General features: G+C 43.5%; 1 protein-coding gene across 3 annotated transcripts; it reads right to left on the reverse strand.

Annotated features, from left to right (window-relative positions):
* Nucleotides 1-15,998: 15,998 nt before the first annotated feature.
* Nucleotides 15,999-22,421, reverse strand: LOC143483063 (CMRF35-like molecule 8). 3 transcript variants are annotated; one of them, XM_076981755.1, is made up of 9 exons: nucleotides 21,830-22,421; nucleotides 21,328-21,657; nucleotides 19,618-19,674; nucleotides 19,466-19,528; nucleotides 18,278-18,329; nucleotides 17,995-18,055; nucleotides 17,444-17,499; nucleotides 16,885-16,975; nucleotides 15,999-16,222 (listed from the first exon to the last, which is right to left on the reverse strand). In XM_076981755.1, exons 1-9 carry the CDS (start codon nucleotides 21,864-21,866, stop codon nucleotides 16,172-16,174), a joined length of 798 nt encoding a protein of 265 aa, XP_076837870.1. In that variant the 5' UTR covers nucleotides 21,867-22,421; the 3' UTR covers nucleotides 15,999-16,171. The 3 variants fall into 3 exon arrangements, 2 of the variants coding, with proteins under 2 accessions (XP_076837870.1, XP_076837871.1); XM_076981756.1 differs by having other exon boundaries at nucleotides 17,961-18,055; nucleotides 21,830-22,419; XR_013122378.1 differs by lacking the exons at nucleotides 21,328-21,657; nucleotides 21,830-22,421 and adding an exon at nucleotides 20,999-21,316 and having other exon boundaries at nucleotides 17,444-18,055.

The raw sequence follows: 22,421 nt of genomic DNA on the forward strand, positions 1-22,421 counted from the left end.
TTATTGCTGCTTAAATACTAACCATGTATTTTCACATTTCTTAAAGATGTCACCTCACATTAATACATAAAGGGATTTTTTGCACATTGTATACAGTAAAACCTTCAGTACATAAAAACTACTAACCTTGAACAAAGAAAATGACAATCAAAAGATACTTCATGTCTTCTTACTTCCTGCATTACTTTGTCTACTGAGATCATAACACCATGTTAGAGGATGTACAAGCAATTTTCTGACTGCGTTAAGGATCAAGTCATTGGTACACTAACCGCTTTCTTGAACTTCCCATTACAACTCTCAGCTAGCGCTCTGTGACTCAACACTGCCCCCTGCTGAAGTCTCAAAAGAATGTGCATGTGCCTTTTAAAATATATATCTTTTTCCATTATTAAAAATGTAAATGTGCCATATTTTGTCAATTGTGGTTTTTCACCGCAATCGAAATTTGTCCTCCACTTTTAACAAATCTGTGCAGTTAGAACACACACACACACTAGTGATTACTAGGGGGCTGTGGTGCACACGTGCCCAGAGCGGTGGGCAGCCCTAGCCCGGCGCCCGGGGAGCAGTTGGGGTTAGGTGCCTTGCTCAAGGGCACCTCAGTCATGGACTCAGGTCTGGGAATCGAACCCACGACCCTCTGGTCACAAGACCAGTTCCCTACCTCCAGACCATGACTGCCCCATTTCTAGTGATTATTGTAATCTACCATTTTTATTGTTAATTCACATAAAGCTAAAATAAGTCAAACTATAAATCCTGTTACCACAATCTGCAAAACATCAGTAAGTAAACAAGCACACTTGGAATTGAGTTTGTACTCAAGACAACATGACATTAACTGTGCTGAGTTCTGATGGTTTACCTTCCTCATCATCAGAACTTAGGAACAGTTTAAGGAAACAGGTGTTTAGTTCTGAGATGTTTCTCAGGATGAATATCCCAAATGTCCTGCATCTTAAAATCAGTTTGTGATCTGCCATAAATGTACTAACTGTAAGAGGAAATAGAACCAGTGAGTGTCTGGGACATCAGAATCAGGTTTAATTTATCATGTTTGCTCGACATATAAGGAGTTTATTTATGACTGCAACATCTCACACCACAGAGCTGCAGGCAGACCTACAGACCATCTCACTGTCATACACACACACATACACCCACACACACCATGACACCATGCAGACACCCCCCACCTACCCACACACACAATTCTTATTGAGGGACTGCTTTAAAAAGATGACTGTCTGTATCTCAGTACTGAGCAGGTAGGATGTATGTCCAATGTTAAAGATGTGAAGTGAAGATCAGTTCAGAGATGTCTGGAGCCAAGTGGAGATACTTCAAGGTGCGTCAGAAAAAACAGAGACTCAACGTTCATAAAAACGTAGTGAAATAAATATGCACATACATAACTAAACAAAATGCTGTGTGTTTTTAACTTAAATTTTTTTTAAATGTCACATTATCTAATATCTACATTAGTAAAATAAACTTGTAAATAATTCACTTTAAAAGTTCACTCAGATATTTTCAATAACTTTAGTCCATTCTTAGCTATTTTTAGAAATGAGGAAGCTCTGGTCTACACTGCTGAGCCTTTGAGGGCCGTAGCAGTCCTGCGCAATAGCTTGAGTTAACTAGATGAGCATTTCCTGAAGGAAATACATAAAGAGATGAAAGTCTGTGTGTGTGTGTGTGTGTGTGTGTGTGTGTGTGTGTGCGTGTGCGTGGTGGGTTTGACAGAGATGTGTGTGTGTGAAAGATGTATGTATGTTTGTGTGTGTGTCTGTGTGGAGTTGGTATGGGACGTGTGTGTGTGTGTGTGTGTGTGTGTGTGTGTGTGGAGTGGCTATGGGTCAGAGATATACAGGGTGTGTATGTGCATGCGTTGTGTAGTGGGTTTGATAGACGTGTGTGAGAGATTTATGGGTATGTTTATGTATGAGTGTGTCTGTGTGCAGTGTGTATGAGAGAGATGTATGTATGTGTGTGTCTGTGTGGTGAATATGTGTGTGACTGTGTGGAGTGGGTGTGAGAGAGATGTATGTGTGTATATGTGGGTGTGGAGTGGGTATGAGAGAGATGTATGTGTGTGTGTGTGTGTGTGTGTGTGTGTGTGTGTGGTGTATTTGTAGCAGTGTGGTATTGTTACTCCACTAGATTAAGCGCTGTTTCCAGTAAAGACATGTGGTTACACCGGCAATCACACACCACCCACCATAATTCACACACTACACAACAGAACTGTTACACGTCTTTCACAGTCCTGTTCTTCCATTTAAAATACTATATTGTTCTACTCTTCCTAATATCATTAGTGTTTCATCTTTATCATCTAAGGCAGTGATTCTCAACTGGACGGTCGCAAAGATGTTCAACTTGTAAAATAACTTAATAGTCTACTCTTCTATACGATCATGTGACTCGCGAAGCTGAAACTTTAGCACTAAGCGTTGACAATCAGTCCCACCAGGATTTCGCGGGCCTTTTTTGTGATTGTTGCGGGCTAAAATGTTTGATGTTGCGGGTGTTTTTCAAAAAAATTGCGATGGAAGTTGCGGTGTGTTTTTGCTTTTTTTGTGAGTACATTACAATAGGGAGTAAATGTTCTATGGTTTCCTCTATTTAGTAGTCCATTTTAATTATCTATTTACCTATTTATTCAGGGTTGCCAACTTTTCAAGATCGCTTGGAGTGAGATTTGAACCTGGAGGGGGTGGCGAACATTAATTGTTGACGGGGGGGAGCGGGGTTAGCGAACGTAAGTTGTTACCGGGCGGCCTGTAAAATGGACACAAATTAAGTATTGTAGCGTCGGCCCAATGGGGGACGGCACTACTTTCCCATGAGCCCCTGCGGCTCCGGTTCTGGTTCATGTTATATGTAATGCTATGATGTGTGTTATTGATTATGTACCTGATTATGTGTGTGTTATGTAGTTTAAGCCACCCTGTATTAGTTTATGTAGTCAACCTGCCATGTGTGTGTGATGTTACTGTGCTAATGACCTGCCCTCATGTTTCATGTCTTATTCGAGTTTGTTCCACGTGATCATTCCCCAGCAGTCTGATCGCGATTGAAAGGTATTTGAATAAAACCAATCTGTTTTGTCAAATGGATCGGTTTATTGCCTCTCCTTCCTGTACCACGCCACAATTGGTGTCAGAAGTGGCCCTAAATGGAGAGATGGGACGCATCTCGGAGGAGATCGAACGGCTGAGGAGGGAGATGGAGAAACTGAGTGGCGCGTCGAAGAAAAAGCAACAGTTGGACGGCTCAAGTGATGGCGGGCTGCCGCCCTGGGCACGGCGGACTACGACGAGGAGGGGCGTGACAACAGCAGTAACCCCGCCTACTCACGCGCGGGCAACAGAGCCGGTGGCTAGCACGGCGCGACGGCTTAACCTTCCGTGCTACAACGGCGACGCCGACTGGGCGGCATTCGAGGCCCAACTGGACGTCGTGGCGCGCTGCGAGGGGTGGTCTGACGCAGAGACGGCGGCGCAACTCTGCTTGGCGCTTCAGGGTCCCGCGCTCAGGGTCCTGGTGGAGTTACCCGCTGAGTGTCGGCGCGAACTCGCGCCGCTGAAGAGGGCACTGATGACGCGGTTCGGGAGACAACCCGACGAATCGGCGGCGAAAGAACTTCTTAGGAACCGGACGCGGGGCCGGGGGGAACGGATAGGCGTCTTGGCCTCTGAGGTGGCCCTGCTGGTGCGGCAAGCCTACCCGTCTTTCCCACGGGAGGCCCAGCAACAGCTCTCCCTCGATTACTTTATGCGCGCGCTTGAACCAGGCGAGCTGCGGGTGCACGTCAGGCTGGCAAACCCGGCCACCATCGACGCTGCTGTGGACGAGGCGACCAGAGCCGAGACGGTACTCTCCGGCAAAGTTGACGGATGGCCCGCGGCGGTGCGGCGCAGGGTCGACCCTGCTGACAAGACGTTGACCTGCTGGAGGTGCGGCGAGATCGGCCACAAAGCGAACACATGTATGACACCGGGAAACTGCACGGGAGCCGCCCGGTGAGGGACGCGGCGACTCCCCAACACCCCAGAGAATCCTCCAACATTGCCTCGCGAGTTACGGGACTACCTGGCTACTACATTAACTGTGAGTTGAGCGGTACTTTCTTTCTCGCACTTATTGATACGGGGTCTTCGGTCTCTCTGCTTAGGCCTGACCTAGTGCCGGATGACACGGGGGGAGCCTTAGCGTTTTCGGGTAGGCGCACCGAGCTGACAACGGTGACGGGGGACCGTTTTGAACTTCTCGGGCGCGTCTCTGTGACGCTAGATTTCGGGCTCGGGCCGTGGAATCAGTCCTTTTGGGTTGGGGGCATCAAGGACCCATGCATTTTGGGCAGCGATTTCCTAGAGAGAGCGGGGGCAGTAATTAACTTCGGCAGCGGTAGCCTGACTCTTAATGGCCGTGAGGTCGCAATTCACGGGGGTACCGAGACGGTGGAAAGGCCGTGTAATGTGGCCGTGCGACAGGCGGGGAGTGACACAATGGCGCCGCTTGGTGTGGACCCGGTTCGTGACCTGTGGGAGCGTAGCTGTGCAGGGCTATCTGAAGAGCAGGGCCAGTCGCTGTGGGTGCTACTCGAGCGGTTTAGAGAGGTGTTTGCGGTTAGCGAGCGCGAGTGCTCGAGGACGGGTCTCGCGGCCCACGCCATTGACACGGGGGACGCGCTGCCTGTTCGGCTGAGGCCACACCGTCTACCGCTCGCTAAGCGTTTGGCAGCGGAACAACTGGTTAGCGAGATGGCTGCCGCGGGGGTGATTGAGCCCTCAAGCAGCTCGTGGTCTGCACCCGTTGTGCTGGCCAAAAAGAAGGATGGCAGCTGGCGGTTCTGCGTTGACTACCGCCGGTTGAACGCAGTGACGAGAACCGACTCGTATCCTATGCCGAGAGTCGACGACACCTTGGAGCAATTGGCGGGTTCGGACTGGTTTAGTTCGTTGGACCTCCGCAGCGGGTACTGGCAGGTTCCCCTGGCAGAGACGGCGAAAGAAAAGACGGCTTTCTCGATCGGTACGGGACTGTGGCAGTTTACCGTCTTGCCGTTTGGGCTCTGCAACGCACCGGCGACCTTCGAGCGCCTAATGGAGCGGGTTTTGGCGGGGGTAGCTAGAGAAAAGTGCGTTGTTTACTTGGATGACGTGCTAGTACACGCTGCCGGGTTTGAGGCTGCATTGGCGAACCTGGAGCTGGTACTGGGCCTTATCAAAACGGCGAGCCTGTCGCTTAACCCTGCCAAGTGCAACCTGTTACAACGCCGGGTTAATTTTCTCGGGCATGTAGTGAGCGGGGAGGGCATCGCGACTGACCCGAGTAAGACGGCTGCGGTCCAGGACTGGCCCACACCCCGCACGGTACGCCAGGTCCGAAGTTTTTTGGGGTTCGCATCCTATTATAGACGGTTTGTGAAGGGTTTCGCGGAAATCGCTACACCGCTGCATCGTTTAACGGGTGGCGGGAGTACCAAGTTCCGCTGGTCCGACGAGGCGGATAGAGCGTTCCTCACACTGAAGCAGAGGTTGTGCAGCACACCGGTTCTAGCGTACCCCACACCGTCGGGACAATTTGTGGTCGACACTGACGCCAGTGACCACGGGCTGGGCGCCGTGCTCTCGCAGATGCAGGACGGGACGGAGCGTGTGATCGCCTACTTTAGCAGACGGCTAGATAAGGCTGAACGCAATTACTGCGTAACGCGGCGTGAGCTGTTAGCGGTTGTGGAAGGGCTTCGGCATTTTCGACCGTATGTCTACGGTGTCCCGTTCAAGCTGCGCACTGATCACGCGTCGCTACTGTGGCTGTTGCGATTCCGCGAACCCGAGGGGCAACTCGCGAGGTGGATTGCGAGACTACAGGAGTTTGATTACGCGGCTGAACATCGTCCGGGTCGTAACCATGGAAACGCTGATGCCTTGTCCCGCCGTCCGTGTTCGGAGTCGAACTGCGCGTACTGCCAGCGAGCGGAGAGCAGAACTGCTGAGGTGGGGCATTGCGCGGCGGTTGGTCAGGCCCCCTTTGCCCCACCGACGCTTTCGTGCTTTACCAGGGAGGAGTTGTCCACGGCCCAGAGAGGGGATTCTGAGTTGGAGTGGGCACTACGCGATATTGAGGCGGGGTCGACGCCGGATTGGGACGCTGTAGTACAACTGGGCCCCGTAGCCAAAGCTATCCGATCAAGCTGGAACAGCATGAGGGTGGTGAAGGGCGTCTTTTGCCGCGTGTGGGAGGATCCGAGAAACGGGCGAAGACTGACTCAGGTGGTAGTGCCGCAGCGTCTCCGTGACACTGTGCTGCAAGCGGTGCACGGGTTGCCAGGTTCAGGGCATTTTGGCATCACAAAGACGCTAGGTAGGCTGCGGCAGCGGTTCTGGTGGCCAGGGTGCCGTGCTGACGTAGAACTCCATGTCCACTGCTGTGACGTCTGCGCCGCAAAGAAGGGTCCTGCTAAGGCTGCGCGCGCTCCCCTCCAACCGATGCAGTCAGGCTCCCCCATGGAGAGGGTAGCGGTGGACGTTCTGGGCCCATTCCCGGTCACGGACACGGGGAATAAGTTCGTCATTGTGGCCATGGACTATTTCACCAAGTGGCCAGAGGCCTATGCCGTGCCGGACCAGAGCGCGGTGACAACGGCAGAAGCCCTGGTGAACAATTTCTTTTGCAGGTTCGGCGTCCCTGAGGTCCTGCACAGCGACCAGGGGCGAAACTTTGAGTCGGAGGTGATGGGGGAAGTGTGCAGACTCATGGGCGTGCACAAAACACGCACGACTCCCCTTCACCCGCAGTGCGATGGGCTGGTTGAGCGGTTTAACCGGACCCTGGCCACTCAGCTAGCCATTGCCACCCAGGGGAATCAGCGCGATTGGGACAAGCGGCTGCCCATTGTGCTGCTGGCCTGCCGCTCAGCGGTGCAAGAAACCACGGGGTTCACACCAGCCATGCTCATGTTCGGGCGGGAGCTGCGGTCCCCCATCGAGCTGGTCTTCGGAGTGCCGCCAGGGAGCGAGGATGACGTGCCGCCCGGACCCCTTTTTGTTAGGGACTTGTTGGGCCGGCTGCGCGATGTACATAGATGGACCAGGGAGAACCAGTCTGCGGCTGGGGACAGGCAGAGGCGCGCATACGACATGCGATGCTACGGCGCGCCTCTGCTTGTGGACTCGGAGGCCTGGCTATACAACCCCCAGCGGAAAAAGGGACTGTGTCCTAAGCTGCAGTCGGCCTGGGTCGGGCCATGCAGGATCCTCAGCCAGTTGGGAGAGGTGGTCTACAGAATCCGTTGGGGGCGACGGCGCCTCGTGGTGCACCGCGATCGCCTGGCCCCATACCGGCCAAAACTGTTGGGCGCTGTACGTCGCCCGGACTCTCCTGCCCCCATTTCTCCCTGTGCTTCCCCTGTTACTCCCCCCTCCGTGTCACCCGTGACCGAACCGGCCAGACCGCAACGTGTGCGGAGACTGCCACACCGCCTGCAAGACTACGTATGAGTGGCTGAGTCATACTATGTTTGGGTTATGGGAAACGACTATGGGGATGTTAAGGTGTTATACTGTGTATTACATGACTGGTCTGTCTTACTGTTTTGCCTTGCCGATGTTAAAAAAAAAAAAAAAAAAAAGGCGAGCTCTGTTATTGTTGGTGCTCCGTTGTACTGTGCTGTTACTGTTTTTTTATCGTACCAGGGATTATTGGGCATTGTTAAATACTGGTGGTGTTCCGCTGACATACTGATGCGCCCTGTTAGTCGCCGAGGACGGCTGACCTCTTGGGGGGGGGCTGTGTAGCGTCGGCCCAATGGGGGACGGCACTACTTTCCCATGAGCCCCTGCGGCTCCGGTTCTGGTTCATGTTATATGTAATGCTATGATGTGTGTTATTGATTATGTACCTGATTATGTGTGTGTTATGTAGTTTAAGCCACCCTGTATTAGTTTATGTAGTTGTGTACTGTCTGAATCAACCTGCCATGTGTGTGTGATGTTACTGTGCTAATGACCTGCCCTCATGTTTCATGTCTTATTCGAGTTTGTTCCACGTGATCATTCCCCAGCAGTCTGATCGCGATTGAAAGGTATTTGAATAAAACCAATCTGTTTTGTCAAATGGATCGGTTTATTGCCTCTCCTTCCTGTACCACGCCACAGTATTATATCGAGATCGATCGCCAGTGGTTGGCGCCAGAGCGAACTAGTAACTCATAGATATGGATCAGAGATAAATAAACTTTATCTCTGACTTTAAACTTTATCTCAGTTTAAAGTTTAAACTTATAAACTTTATCTCAGACCCTCGTCGCTTGTGTGCGCTGCAGTGACTTCGCGGGCTACCGTTGCATTGTGGGGAATGTAGTGTTTGTGCGTGCAAAACACCATCGGGCGGCTGTGGCCTGCGGGCCGGTTCTAATAGTAATTAAATATCATCCAGGGGGGCATAGATAATCACTTCGCGGGTCGGATCTAGACAGTTTATCCCCGCTTTCATGTAGTGTACCGGGATACTGCTTTTCCCGATCTTTTTGCCGTTATTTTCGTCGCTCATGCTGCTTTCAGTCTGCTCCTCTTGAACGTATATACGGAAGTAAGGCGGGAGTTTGTCGACGTCACATCAAGACGACATCAGTGATTGGTCAAATTTGCGGGAAAGTTGCGGTGATTGGCTGAAGTTGCAATACTGCCCTGAATTCGCGGTGTTTGCTTGAAGTTGCAAATCGCAACATCGCGACTTTCTGGAGGGTCTGGACAATGGCCAAGCGAAAAATATCTAATTTTTTCACACAGTCTACATCTCTGTGGGACCATAAGAGGACACACTCCTTTATAACTACATAGTTTTAAGTTCATTTTAATGGGAACAAAAGTCACTCATATACATACTAGGAAACTTGGTAAAGTTTGTTTCACATTCGCATATTCAGAATTCTTTCTTCAAAACCTTTAAGATAAAAGTGCCTAAATATGCAAATTCTTATTTCTCGCAACCAAGACAAACATCTACAACGGTTGTATTTTGATTGACATTCATGGTAGCCAATCTGCAATCCGCTCAACAAATTACGTTCACCACCCTCTATGGGCATACCAACAAGCTGCAGCTCCTGTTATCAGGCCTGACAGGGGAGTTTAAAGTAACAAGAGCCAGGGAGGTGTTACAATACAGGGACTCCTCTGCAGGCATAGAGGTCAGGACTGGAAGGAAGTGGAGAGCGCAGGAGGCAGTACGGCAGGCAGAGGAAAGGCTGCGGCATGGTGTGCTGGTGGGCGCTGTGGCGGTTGGGCGAGCAGGACTCGGCTGTCCTAAGATGCAGCGCTATGAGGAGCGCTGCAACGAAACACATACCTGGAAGACAATAAGAAAATGAGTTTTCTTATATTGAAGTGGCTACTGCAGTTAATGCCAAGCTGGGTAAATAAATAAAAATCTCTCATTAATGAAAAATAAAAGAATTAGTTCATGCACTGCTAGCACGGTGGCAGAAAAACAGCCTCATGCTAGTTTCACCTGACTTTAATAGAAGAAATAAGTCCATAAACTTTTAACAATTACCTAAAACAATTGATTCTCCACGAAAATAGTTTTAAATATATTTTATAATTAAATAAAGAGCAGTATTTTTAACTTAAAATGTGCTTTTAACCACTATTTATTGATGAAACACGGAGCTCAGAACCTACCCGCAGCATAGAAATCTCAGACTGTTGCTGAGGAACGGTAGCTCAGAAACATCAAACATAGCGTAACTGCAGTTCACCACTTAACACTAGGGGCGCTAAAACTCCATTTAATTTAATGAAATTCATCAAAACAAAAAGAGTATTTTCTTATTCTGTTACAAAAGCACCATCCAAACAAACGGTTGTAGTTCAGGATACATTTAATTTAATGCTTAACCAAAGAGATTGTGTGAGAGAAAACCCCTTACTGATGATTTTGTTGTAATTGTGCGTGGTTTGACCTTTTGATGACTGATTTATGACAAGTTAAAAACACGGAAAAATATGAGGAATAACAATATAGTGCTTTTCAAGCATTATAATTACTAACTATTAGTGACAACTGTGTTTTTAATAGTAAAATCATCTTTAAACTAGGGGTGGGACGTGATTAAAAATGTATCTAATTAATTGGAAGCTTTGTAATTAATTAATCAAAATTAATCGCATTTTAATCGCATTTCAATATTTAACATTAGAAATATTTATTTAAATTTGAATGATGAATGAATCATTCATTCGGGCAACATGGTGGCTTGGTGGTTAGCACGTTTGCCTCTCAGCAATATGGGATGTGGGGTGTGGGATGGTTCAAGTCCCTATCTGAGTGGAGTTTCCATGTTCTCCTCGTGTCTGCGTGGGTTTCCTCCAGGATCTCCGGTTTCCTCCCACAGTCCAAAAACATAGAGGTTAGGTAAATTGGCAGTCCCTGTGTGTATGAATGTGTGTGTGCTTGTATGGATGGTGCTCTGTCACTAGGGTCTGTCCTCTCTCCCCTTCCTGCACCCCATTCAGTCCCCCAGGGGGCTGTAGATCCCGGTAGAGAGTACACTGTGCGCAATTGGCTGCCGCTTCTCGCCGGTGTGTGTGTGACTTGTACTTGTGTTAAAATTGAAAAGCACCTTAGGTATTTTGAAAGGCTCTATATAAATTGAATCATTCAATCAATGAACATAAACTTCAACATCATGTTTATTTTTCCACCAGTTTACTACACAGACCAATAGATGATTGCAGAAAACAGAACCGTTTTAAGAACACTGGAAATTCTGACCAAAAATGTTGTTTAATTTTGGGAGTTTTGCTCAGTGTCACACTCTGTGCAGGGCGAAGGACGAGGCACTATGGAAGGCCGTTTTAACATAAAATGGTCTTCACCCAACTTACATTACAGATATCTGTATATTTAATTTAAGATATCTCTAATTATATTTTAACTAGGCAAAATGTATGTAAAGCCGTTTTTATGGAACGCCGTTTTAGCTTTTATTCGTATTTTTCTTGATATCAAGAATGTAATTCTTACATGTAAAAATTTTATTTTTGATATCAGGAAAGGAATTCTTACATGTAAAAATTTAATTCTTACTAGTAAATATTGAATTGTTACATGTAAGAATTACATTCTTGATATCAAAAATAAAATTTTTACATGTGATAATTCATGACTTTATGGAACGCCGTTTTAGCTTTTATTCGTATTTTCCTTGATATCAAGAATGTAATTCTTACATGTAAAAATTTTATTTTTGATATCAGGAAAGGAATTCTTACATGTAAAAATTAAATTCTTACTAGTAAATATTGAATTCTTACATGTAAGAATTACATTCTTGATATCAAAAATAACATTTTTACATGTGATAATTCATGACTTTTCCAATTCATTTTGAATGGGGGAAACATTTTTACATGTAAGAATAAATTTTTTTCTAAATGTTAAAATTGTATTTTTGTTAAAATACATGTTAAAATTGTATTTTTACATGTTCAAAAATAATTTTCACATGTAAGAATTCAATTTTTACTAGTAAGAATATAATTTGTGATATCAAGAATTTAATTTTTGATATCAAGAATTACATTCTTACATGTAAAAATTAAATTTACATGTAAAAATTTATTTTTTGATATCATGAATTACATTTCTGATATCAAAAATTTTATTTTTTGATATCAACAATGTAATTCTTGATATCAAAAATTGAATTTTTACATGTGAGAATTCTTATTTTGACATCAAAAATGTTATTTTTACATGTAAGAATTTATTTTTTGATATCAAGAATTGAATTCTTACATGTAAAAATAACATTATTGATATCAAGAATTAAATTCAGAATAACATTTTTACTAGTATAAATCTATACAAATGAGTTAATGAAGCATGTGTATAAACCTATCCAATAGTGGCCCATTGTCACTGTCTGTGGGAGTGGCTCCAAAGATCTAAGGTTGCCAAGTATGCAGCCATCTTTAATATGAGTGGTTCATGACAAAATGGCAATGGATTCTGTATCTTAATAGAAGCTTTCCATGTTTACAAAATCATATGCATTTATGGTAGCATACTTTTTTCTTAGCCCTCATGTTGTCTTAAAATAATGTACACACATCCTGTCGTAAGCAAAAATTACAGTTGCAAGGAAAAACTCCAGGGATGGATTAGAACCCATGCTCCATTGGGCAGTCCAGCTAGTAGCAGTTCATTTTTATTGTTCAATATCCCAAAAAAAAATAAAATGCAAATCTTGGGCCTACATTTTGCAGTGTGCAGTGTTGTGCATGTTTTCATGCAAAATGTGTTCACCTGGTCTGAAAAAACAAGTCAGGACATCGGCCACATCGGCATAAAATTTAAAATGACATTTTTTTGGAAGCATTATAGTCGTCTTGTGGAATACACGCGACTTGAGTACAAGAAATTAAGAAGTATGATGCAACAACTGCAAAAGTCCATTCATCCAAATAAAGCTCCCAGCATTTTGTAAAGTATCTGCTGCCTGTTTCCCAAGACGTGGACAGGCTTGTACTGGTTTACATTGTGGGTGATCTGCAGTGCTTTAAAAAATGAACTATGAATATGAACTACAGCAGGGGTCTATGAATATGAACTACAGCAACCTGTATCGTTGCGCAACTTGGAGACGGACGCAAATGCGGAAGAAAACTCAATTTATTGAGAGAAACACTCTGAGCCTCTTGGAGGCGAATCGTGCCAACCCTTAACGCACGGGAACGGCGAGGCATGTTAAACACGAGACAGCTTTACTTTAACAGACAAGCAGTACTTTAACAGACATGCAGTATAACTCAAAGCCTTACATAGGCCAGTCGTGTCGAGACAGATCTACGTTAACAGACAGGCAGTATAACTCAAAGCCTTACATAGGCCAGTCGTGTCGAGACAGATCTACGTTAACAGACAGGCAGTATAACTCAAAGCCTTACATAGGCCAGTCGTGTCGAGACAGATCTACGTTAACAGACAGGCAGTATAACTCAAAGCCTTACATAGGCCAGTCGGGTCGAGACAGCGACACAACACTAAACACAACCCGTTAACAAAATGACATACACATCATGAACCAAAACATCCCGGGACTCACACAGGTACAACGTCTGAACATCTAAATCAAACAAAAGTAACAGAATAAAATAAAAGAAAGAACAACCACACAATCACAGGATTACATGAAATACAAAACTAAACGCCAAACGTAATAAACACTCAACCAAACCAAAGACCCTAAACGGGTTAATGCGATCTAGCACATGTACACAGAAACCTCGCAGAGAATAAACGGCTCTTCAAACCTAACAACCCCAGAACCTCACGGATCAAAACGAGAGATTACTTAACTTTGGTAGCGTAGATAAAGAAAGCCGGAACGACAGGTGAGCACGACTCAACGACCAGAAATGGAAGAACAGAACCGGACTAGACAGACTAAATCTACCCACGGAGAAACGGTGAGACTAAGCACGGGTAACGAACAGGATGACTCACCCAGGAGATTAGACATCGAAGAATATAACTGGGTACTAATCAGCCGAGAACTCAAAACAGCTGAGTGACTCTAGGAACCAAACTAACACAGAGGGCGGGACTAACACTTCACAAAGACTATTGAAACGTAAGAAACAGAAGAGACGGAACATGACCATGTAACACAACCTATGGCACGCGTGCCACCATTGGCACATCGAGGCATAATCACTGGCACGCAGCACGCTGGACCAGCATCAGCAAAAAAATTATAAAAAATTATAAAATATTATATTAATTATTAATTAATATAAATTATTATATTAATGGATTATACTTTCGCGAGTGACCGTATAGCGCGCGACTCCGCACTTACACCCCCCCTCCGCTAACAATTTACACTCGCCACACAACATTTAAACTCGCCGCCATAGTGGCACACTCATTTATATGTTATAGTTGGCACGCCATGTCTCAAAGGTTGCCGATCCCTGAACTACAGTGAGTCCCCGCTTAGCAACATGTCTGGTTAACGACGGACCAGAGTTACGACGACTTTTTTTTATTTTGCGCGGTGCATGGAGGAACAGTGGTAACACAGTGGAGTGTTGCTGTTACGAATTGACCAGGCAGAGAGGGATCCAAATGCGGAAGAACACCGCTTTTATTGAAATGAGACGCTGGCACAGAAACAGGCAGGTGAATCACGAGTACTAGGATAAGTAACAGCGTTTTCTTGGCGTGGTCAGGACAGTCTAGAGTCATACCGGGGGAGCAAAAGTCAGGAGGTACAGAGGGACTAGGCAGGAGACAAGGTCGGGGACGTAAGCGAGGGTCAGAACACAGGAGAGCAGACAGGTAATAGAAAGGCTTGGTACGCGGCATGAGTCGGCAATACTTCGCGACTGAGACGTGCTGGGGAAGGTGTATATGTGTGACTGAAAGGGGGCGTGGTAATGAGGGGCAGGTGAGGCTGGTTAGGGAAGATCAGGTGGCATTCCTTACAGTTGCGGAGTGTTGTGTACGATACGCTGGGCTGAGGCAGCTAGCAGCGCAGCCTCCACCACAGACCATTTTGGCAACGCAATCGTTCTTTCTCACGCTGTACGCACGCACAAGAACATTTTTTCTATACTGTATTTACGATCAAAGCATATCTAAATCTAGGGTCACGCTTAACAATGAAAACTGCTTTACGACGGACTTTTCAGTCTCTAACCCCATCGTTATATGGGGACTCACTGTAGTTCGTTTTCATTAGTATGAACTGAACTTTGAACTCATGTGAACTGGCACAAGACTGTGTGTGTGTGTGTGTGTGTGTGTGTGTGTGTGCGTGCGTGCGTGAACCTGAATATGAGATTGGTGGGTCAAAAATGACCCTAAAAAAATCTTTGTACCCTGGAGTTGTACAGCTTTCATGAAAATATTAACAAAGGTTTTCTTCACTTTGTACAATCTTCGAGACACTGTAGGAAAAGTAATCAAACTTCATGTTGAAAAAAGATCAATAAGGGGTTATATGCAGTCTCTTCAGTTAAATGTGGTGGCGGGTCATTTTTGACGCTTAAGACAACAGAGCTTTTGATTTTTCTACTTGTAGCAAGTTGTCTGGCAACCTCCACGCAAGCCTCCATTACATTTCCCTATGAAGTAGTCTGACTCTCCTCATAATCTGTGATAAACCTAAATTGGCTGAATTTACAAGAGTTTAAGCCCACACTTAAAGTAAGGAGTAATCTTGTGTGCATGACTCCATGAAGAAAGGAGCAAGCTCTACTTTTTTTTTGAACTAGACAATACTTGATGTGGTCTCTTTAAGAAAAGTGCTAGTAAGAATAGTAAGAATTTAATTTTTACTAGTAAGAATTCTATTCTTGATATCAAAAATATAATTTTCACTAGTAAAATTTATATTGTTGATATCAAAAATTGTTTGAAAATCCATCCAGTTGAAAATCAAAAATTTAATTTGTACATGTAATTATTAAATTCTTACTAGTAGAAATTAAATATTTACTAGTAGAAATAACATTTTTACTAGTGAAAAATTTATTCTTACTTGAATGAATTTAATTTATGATATCAGTAATTAAATTTGTACTAGTGGAAATTGTATTTTCACATGTATTAATTTAATTCCTGATATCAAGAAAAAAGGAATAAAAGCTAAAACGGCTTGCCATACGTTTCTGTTTTTGTCCGAGTCTGTTTTTATCACATTTGATATTTATATCGAAGGTTTATGTTTAGTTCTGTAATTATTCTGAATGTCTCTGTGGCTGCTTTATGTGTCATGATGCTGTGTGCACAATGTACAGCTGTGAAAGTGTGCACAAAGGTTTCAGTAGTTTTCTGAAGATTTAGAAGTTTAATACATACTATTATTTTTTATTATCCAAAGCTTTAGACAAAAAATAATCTTAAAACAAATTACAAACATGTTTTTTACCTAAAACAAATGCATCAATGTTAACAATTTATACAATACATGTAATTACTAATTCAGTTAGAACAAAAGGGTAAGTTCTGAAAACATTGTTTCACCATAGACTAAATGTTCCACTGTAGTTTGAGTGAGTGGAGAGAGACAAACGATGCAGTGTTTAATTAGGAGAGTAAAGGAGGTGTGATTACAGAAGAGGGGAGACACACAGGACTCTCATCAGTGAGGAGGCGTCTCAGACCATCGATGTGAAACACTGAACTCAGGACCCTGTGGGGTTAAACAGTTTGAAATGAGACACGGGTGCAAATAATAATGAGTGAACTGCTGATTGTGGGCTGGAGTTAGAAGGAGACGTGATTGGTTTGTGAGACCTGGCGGGGTTCAGGTGACAGTGAGATGTCAACTAAGGGACACTGACTACTACAGCAGGCTTGGAACTGTGTGAGACGTGTGTGTGAACTTCTTGAGGTGTTTTGTAAGTTGATGTCATTCCACTGTTGTCAGTCATATTCATCATTAAATTGATTTTCCAGTAGTAATGCTTCACTGAAAAGATTCAAATGAGGATCTCCTGAATAAAGTTCACAGGCCAGCTGAAGTTACTGAAGTCACTGAGGTGTTGTTTCTCTCTGTTCCTACAACACTAAGGCCCTGCCACGTCAGGTCATGTGATGGGGGTTAAACATTCTGGGAGGAGGGGGGTAAAAGAACTAAAGAACTACACCCCATAACTGCCCTGTTCTCTTACGTCCAAGTCTATATCTGCCTTATAAAGCAGTTTTAGTATTCTGACAACAAGTCTGATACCTTACAGATCCCAAAAGTGTTTAAATAAAAATTAAGTAAAAATTGGAAATTAAATAAAATTACTGGAGAAGTTGTTGATGAATGAATAAGATCAAATGATGACGTTAAATGAGAGTACTTACTGTCTGCTTGGTGAGCAATGATAGGACCAACACACGAGTTTTAACGGTTAGCAACAGAAGTGTAGATGATGTCATCATGAGCACCTGGAGGCTGTTGGAACAGGGGAGAAGTTAAGGATGAAGATCAGCCAACGTCTTCATCAGCACAACTGCTGGTTATTAAAAGCTTTACTTCATCTCCAAGATACTTAACATGGATTTATCAGTGAAGCCTAATACGTAATTCTTACAGACAACTAAAGCCAGTTTATACTGTACTGTTAGCTATCACACACAAACAATAATGATGCATCTCATCAGACCCTCTAAACAAGGAGAAATAACAACAACAATACAATTGATATGTTTGTGTTAATGATTGTTTCAGAATAATCAGACCTTCTCCAAGATCTTTTGTTTAGACTACTTTGACTTGAAACCAACTGAACTGTACATCACCGTATCATCAGACTGAAAGAGCAGGAGAGAGTTTTAAGCATTTTAAGAAGTAATTCGGAACTCCCTGTTTTTCAGCTAATCAGTACCATGACAGGGACCACACATGAAGTTCAGTACTAACCGTGGCGGCTGCAGTGTGTGTGTCTGTCTGTGCAGAGCCGGCTGACCTTGGTACTTCTGGATATGATTGAAGTGATAGTTAGATAATATCGGTTAGTTAATAGCCAGTTAAACTACACTCCCCAGACACTTTAGAAACATTTATTGATCAGAGTTGATCCATTTTGGAGTTGGTGTTTGCAAGTGAAACTACAGCTCCTCTGTTGCTTTGTTTGACATAAACCATTTTCACATAAGATATCAGAGGTCAGTTTTGACCAAAGGACATTTGCTTTGCTGGACATTTTCAATGACAGTCCAGTCTACTATAGAGACACTGACACTCAAGCAACACTCTTAAAACCCCTCACACACATCCTGTGAGTGACCCATGACTGACCAGTGCAGTGTTCGTGTTTACAGTGAAGTGAAAACGAGTACTTAAGTACAATAACTAAAATCAACGCTGCCTTTCAGGATGTTTTTAATAGCAATAGCTTCAAATGTCTTTAGGTCTTACCCACGTCAGGGACACTTACTACACTTCCTCTTTGACATACAGATGCTACAAACCAGAACGGTCAGCAGAAGTCCCACCCCCATCAGACTGCAAATGACTGTGATCCTTTCTTCCCTGTAGAGGCGACATATTTGTTAACACAAGTCAATTCTTACTAAATTCATCAGAGGAGAGTAAATATAGAGTTTATATCTTGTATTTTACATCACTGTGGAGTGTAACCAGTGATGTTTAATACATTTATCTGGTCAAAGATGTGTTTTGGCACAACAATATGTTTGCTGTGTGGAAGTGATCAACAGATGTGTGGAAGTGATCAACAGTGAAGGGTCTTACATGTTCTTATGGGTTTGTTCTTTGTTTTCAGTTGTATTGCTGTGAGTTCCAGCTGTATGAGAAAATGTGACACTGTCAGGAATAATTATGGTGTCATGGTGTTAAACAGATAGAAGACGACGTGTGAGGTTGTTAACCAGAAAACTAAAATTAACTCTTACAGAATTGACCAAACGTATACTCACTGCAGTAATGTTTTAGACCAGGGATGTCAAACTCATTTTCACCGCGGGCCACATCAGCATAATCGTTACCCATGGAGGGCCATATGTAACTTATAAATGTACCTACTCCTTAATGTTAAATACCTCTGAATTTATTACTTATTCAAGTTACAAATATTACAGATATATTTGCGTAAATGTAAAAAAATGTTTGCTTGTTGCTGTTATTATAACATAAATCCTTTAAATTTGTTAGGTTATGAAACTCACATTACTCCATCAATCAACAATCAAACTATTGTTCACTAACCAAGTGAATAAAGAAAAATGATCAAATATATCACATTTACTTTGTTCAAAACTTGAAATATCAAATTACTGTGAAAATTGTGCTTCAAAAAAGCTCCCTCTGAAAAAGACTGAAGCACGGCGATTTCTTCAGCCACAACAAAGCAGCTTTTACTGCATTTTCGTTTGTGGTTTTGAACACATTCTGTTGCGATCGCAGTTTGCTTTTTAATTCTTTGACAATTCGTCGTTTTTCTTGATGGCTAATTTTGGCATACTTTGCTCCGTGTTTGGTCGCAAAATGCCGACATATATTGTACTCTTTGACAACCGCCACCGCTTCATACCCGTTTTTCTCCTTGAAGCGCAAACATCGCTTCCCCATCTTTCTTGAAACACCTTCTATCTGTACCGATGTTTCTCTTTCTGGACATTTTGAGATCATTATTTATATTTCTCAATTACACTTATTGGGAAAATCGCATAGATATGGTAACATCACACCACCCAGGCAAATGTACATTACTCCAAATTATGACGCTGCGACACAGGAAGCTCTGTGTAGCCTTGTCACATGAGAAATGTGATACAAGCATGTTTACCGGTTATGTACTTTAAAATATGTTTGTGTAGTAGTGTGTATGATTAAAGTAGTAATAGTTTTCCAACCTAACCAGCTTAGTTCATAACATCAAACACGTTGTGATTGTGAACATAACACTATCTGCTCTGGTACCTGGAGTGGTGTGTGGACTGATATTTCTGATGCTGGTTTTCTTATTGTCAGTTGTCTTTGTCCCTATGAAGAAAGAATAAAAAACTTAATAGTTATCAAATGTAATATATTACTTGGTTACATAAACTATAGATCAATATTAGTGATGGTACCTGGTCTGGTTTGTGGTGTGATCTTTCTGATGCTGGTTTTGTCATTGTCAGGTGTCCCTGTCAGTATGAGGAAAGAATGAACAACTTAACCTTTCAGACACATTGTGGTATCAGTGAGAACATTTTTCATTAAGATGATCTCTGGTTGCTTCCTCTGTTCTCCATACTGAGAATGTTGCATTCAGGACACAACAGAGACCAAATATGAAAGAGTCAAACTGACTCACTTCTACTCTTTTACACTGGGACCAAATCTAGTATCACACCACAGACACTGGGTCAGTTATTCTATCTCTAGTCAGTGCTGTCTTGGTTTAAGTCGACATATAGTTTCACCATTTAATTACTTCATTAAAACACAAATGTACATTGTGTAGATCTGCACCACTGCTTGTGTTTATTCTGATATGCAGCACTGTAGAGACACTGGACACTGACGCTGCTCCCCTCCTCTCCACTCACACTGCTCCTGTTCACTGACACCGCAGGAGCTGAACACAGAACACAGCTGAGACTGCATCAAGTGCTCAAATCCACTGGTATGGTACATCTTACTAATCACTAGTTACTGGCAGTGGCGGACTTAGCAATTTGGGGGCTCAAGGCGAAATTAGCTAGGGGGCCCATCAACATTAATATGTGAGAAATAAATCAGCTAATCAGGGGGCCCCTACAGTGGGCTGCAGTGGGAGGAGCCCAAGGCAGTTGCCTAGCCACGCCTCTATGCAAAGACCGCCTCTGGTTACTGGGAGCAGTGGCGTGCACACATAGATATCAGGTGGTGCTAAAGCACCACCAACTCTGCCCTTTATCAACGAAAGTGCCCATTTGAAACTTCAGTTTTTTAAATCATTTTACTGAGGTCGGTTTGAAATGATCTTTTGAAAACCTGAGCGATTAAAAACAATGCCCTGAAATGAGCCACCACCTCGCACACACCCGACCTCTCTCTTCCTTTAACACCAGATGCGCTGCAGCAGCAGTTCAGTTCAGCGAATGGAAGGAAGCGTCTTCAGCACAGCACACACGCTCACAGATAGACTTCTTCTCCCGTGCCCCACCAGCCAGGTCACATACACATCAAGTCAAATCGTACCGTTTGCCCTCTAAGCCCAACGTGAAATCATTTTCTTGTGCAGTAAAATGTCTCATACCGCACCAAACTACTAAGCATTTTTAGCCGACTGGTCACCTGATAAACTAGTCGCACTAGCCCAAATCAATGATAGATAACGTGAGGATGACCACATACAAATAATTAAGGTAGTTAAGTTTGCAAATCTATGTTTTAAGCTGAATGTTTTCTGTTGTATAGGTTTTGTTAGACAACATAAATTAACACATTCGTTTGTGAAAGAAGAAACGGGAAGTTCCCCATTACCTGTGAAAAATGGCCATCTGCATTCGTGTAATGACAACACTCAGTAGCCTATAACTCCTTCTCCTACTTTACGGTCTTTTTACTGTCGTAATTGTAGGCCTATATTGATTTACTAATTGCAAAATATATGCAACAAGGCCTGCAGACAGTGGAGGGTAAACAGAAGTTAACTGAAGGAAATACTGGGAGAGAAATACAGTGTTGGATTCAAATCTGTGGAGTGTTGAATTCACTCCTGTCATATTGAAATAACGTGAACAGTTTTCATTCAAGTCCTGCTGAACACCAGGATTGATTCATCAGTGGTGGGCTTAGTGTGTATCACATACCTGATGTGACTGTGAAATAAAATTGCTCTGTAACATCTGGTTGAAATATTCCTCCAATCTCCACAGCACACCAGTACGTTCCAGTATGATCCTCCTCTAGATCTCTCATCGTGACATTAAAGAAACTCTGAGCTGGGTTGTCAGTCACAGTCACTTTGCCATCTGTGGTATTTGCATACGCCAGAACCTTGCAGAAATTGTACGCTGCATAAGCATGATAGCACCAGTATTTCTTGTGCTGAATAAATTGTCTGTCGTAATGACACAGGATGGTGACAGAACCTCCAGTCTGAAGAGTTAACTTCTTCTCTGTCCAAGTCCGCTTGATCCCTACAGCAACAAACTCTGAATATTATCGCTGCTAAGTACTAACCACGTATTTTCACATTTCTTTCTTAAAGGTGCCACCTCACTTTAACACTTTAGTGTTCATTAATACATAAAGGGATTATTTGCACAACATTGTATACAGTAAAACCTTCAGTACATAAATACTACTAACCTTGAACAAAGAAAATGACAATCAAAAGATACTTCATGTCTTCTTACTTCCTGCATTACTTTGTCTACTGAGATCATAAGACCATGTTAGAGGATGTACAAGCACTTATCTGACTGCGTAAAGGATCAAGTCATTGGTACACTGACCGCTTTCTTGAACTTCCCATTACAACTCAGCTAGCGCTCACTGACTCAACACTGCCTGAAGACTCAAAAGAATGTGCATGTGTGTTTCTAAAAAGATCTATTTTTCTATCATTAACTTCTAGTGACGGTAAACTACCATAATTATTGTTGATTCATTAATAACTACATAAAGCTAAAATAAGTCAAACTACAAATCCTTTTACCACAATCTGCAAAAACATCAGTAAGTAAACAAGCACACTTGGAATTGAGTTTGTACTCAAGACAACATGACATTAACTGAGTTCTGATGGTTTACCTTCCTCATCATCAGAACTTAGGAACAGTTTAAGGAAACAGGTGTTTAGTACTGAGATGTTTCTCAGGATGAATATCCCAAATGTCCTGCATCTTAAAATCAGTTTGTGATCTGCCATAAATGTACTAACTGTAAGAGGAAATAGAAC

This window comes from Brachyhypopomus gauderio, chromosome 19, assembly GCF_052324685.1.
Source record: "Brachyhypopomus gauderio isolate BG-103 chromosome 19, BGAUD_0.2, whole genome shotgun sequence".
NCBI lineage: Eukaryota > Metazoa > Chordata > Actinopteri > Gymnotiformes > Hypopomidae > Brachyhypopomus > Brachyhypopomus gauderio.

Bases quoted from the DNA above. Each gene is read 5' to 3' on its own strand.
- LOC143483063 (XM_076981755.1), bottom strand. From the start codon at position 21,866: ATGAAGTATCTTTTGATTGTCATTTTCTTTGTTCAAG. The intron at 18,330-19,465 runs GTACCAGAGCAG...TTTCTCATACAG, and splicing joins CAGTCCACACACCACTCCAG to CTGGAACTCACAGCAATACA. The intron at 16,976-17,443 runs GTTAGTACTGAA...CTGTTCCAACAG, and splicing joins CACACACTGCAGCCGCCACG to CCTCCAGGTGCTCATGATGA.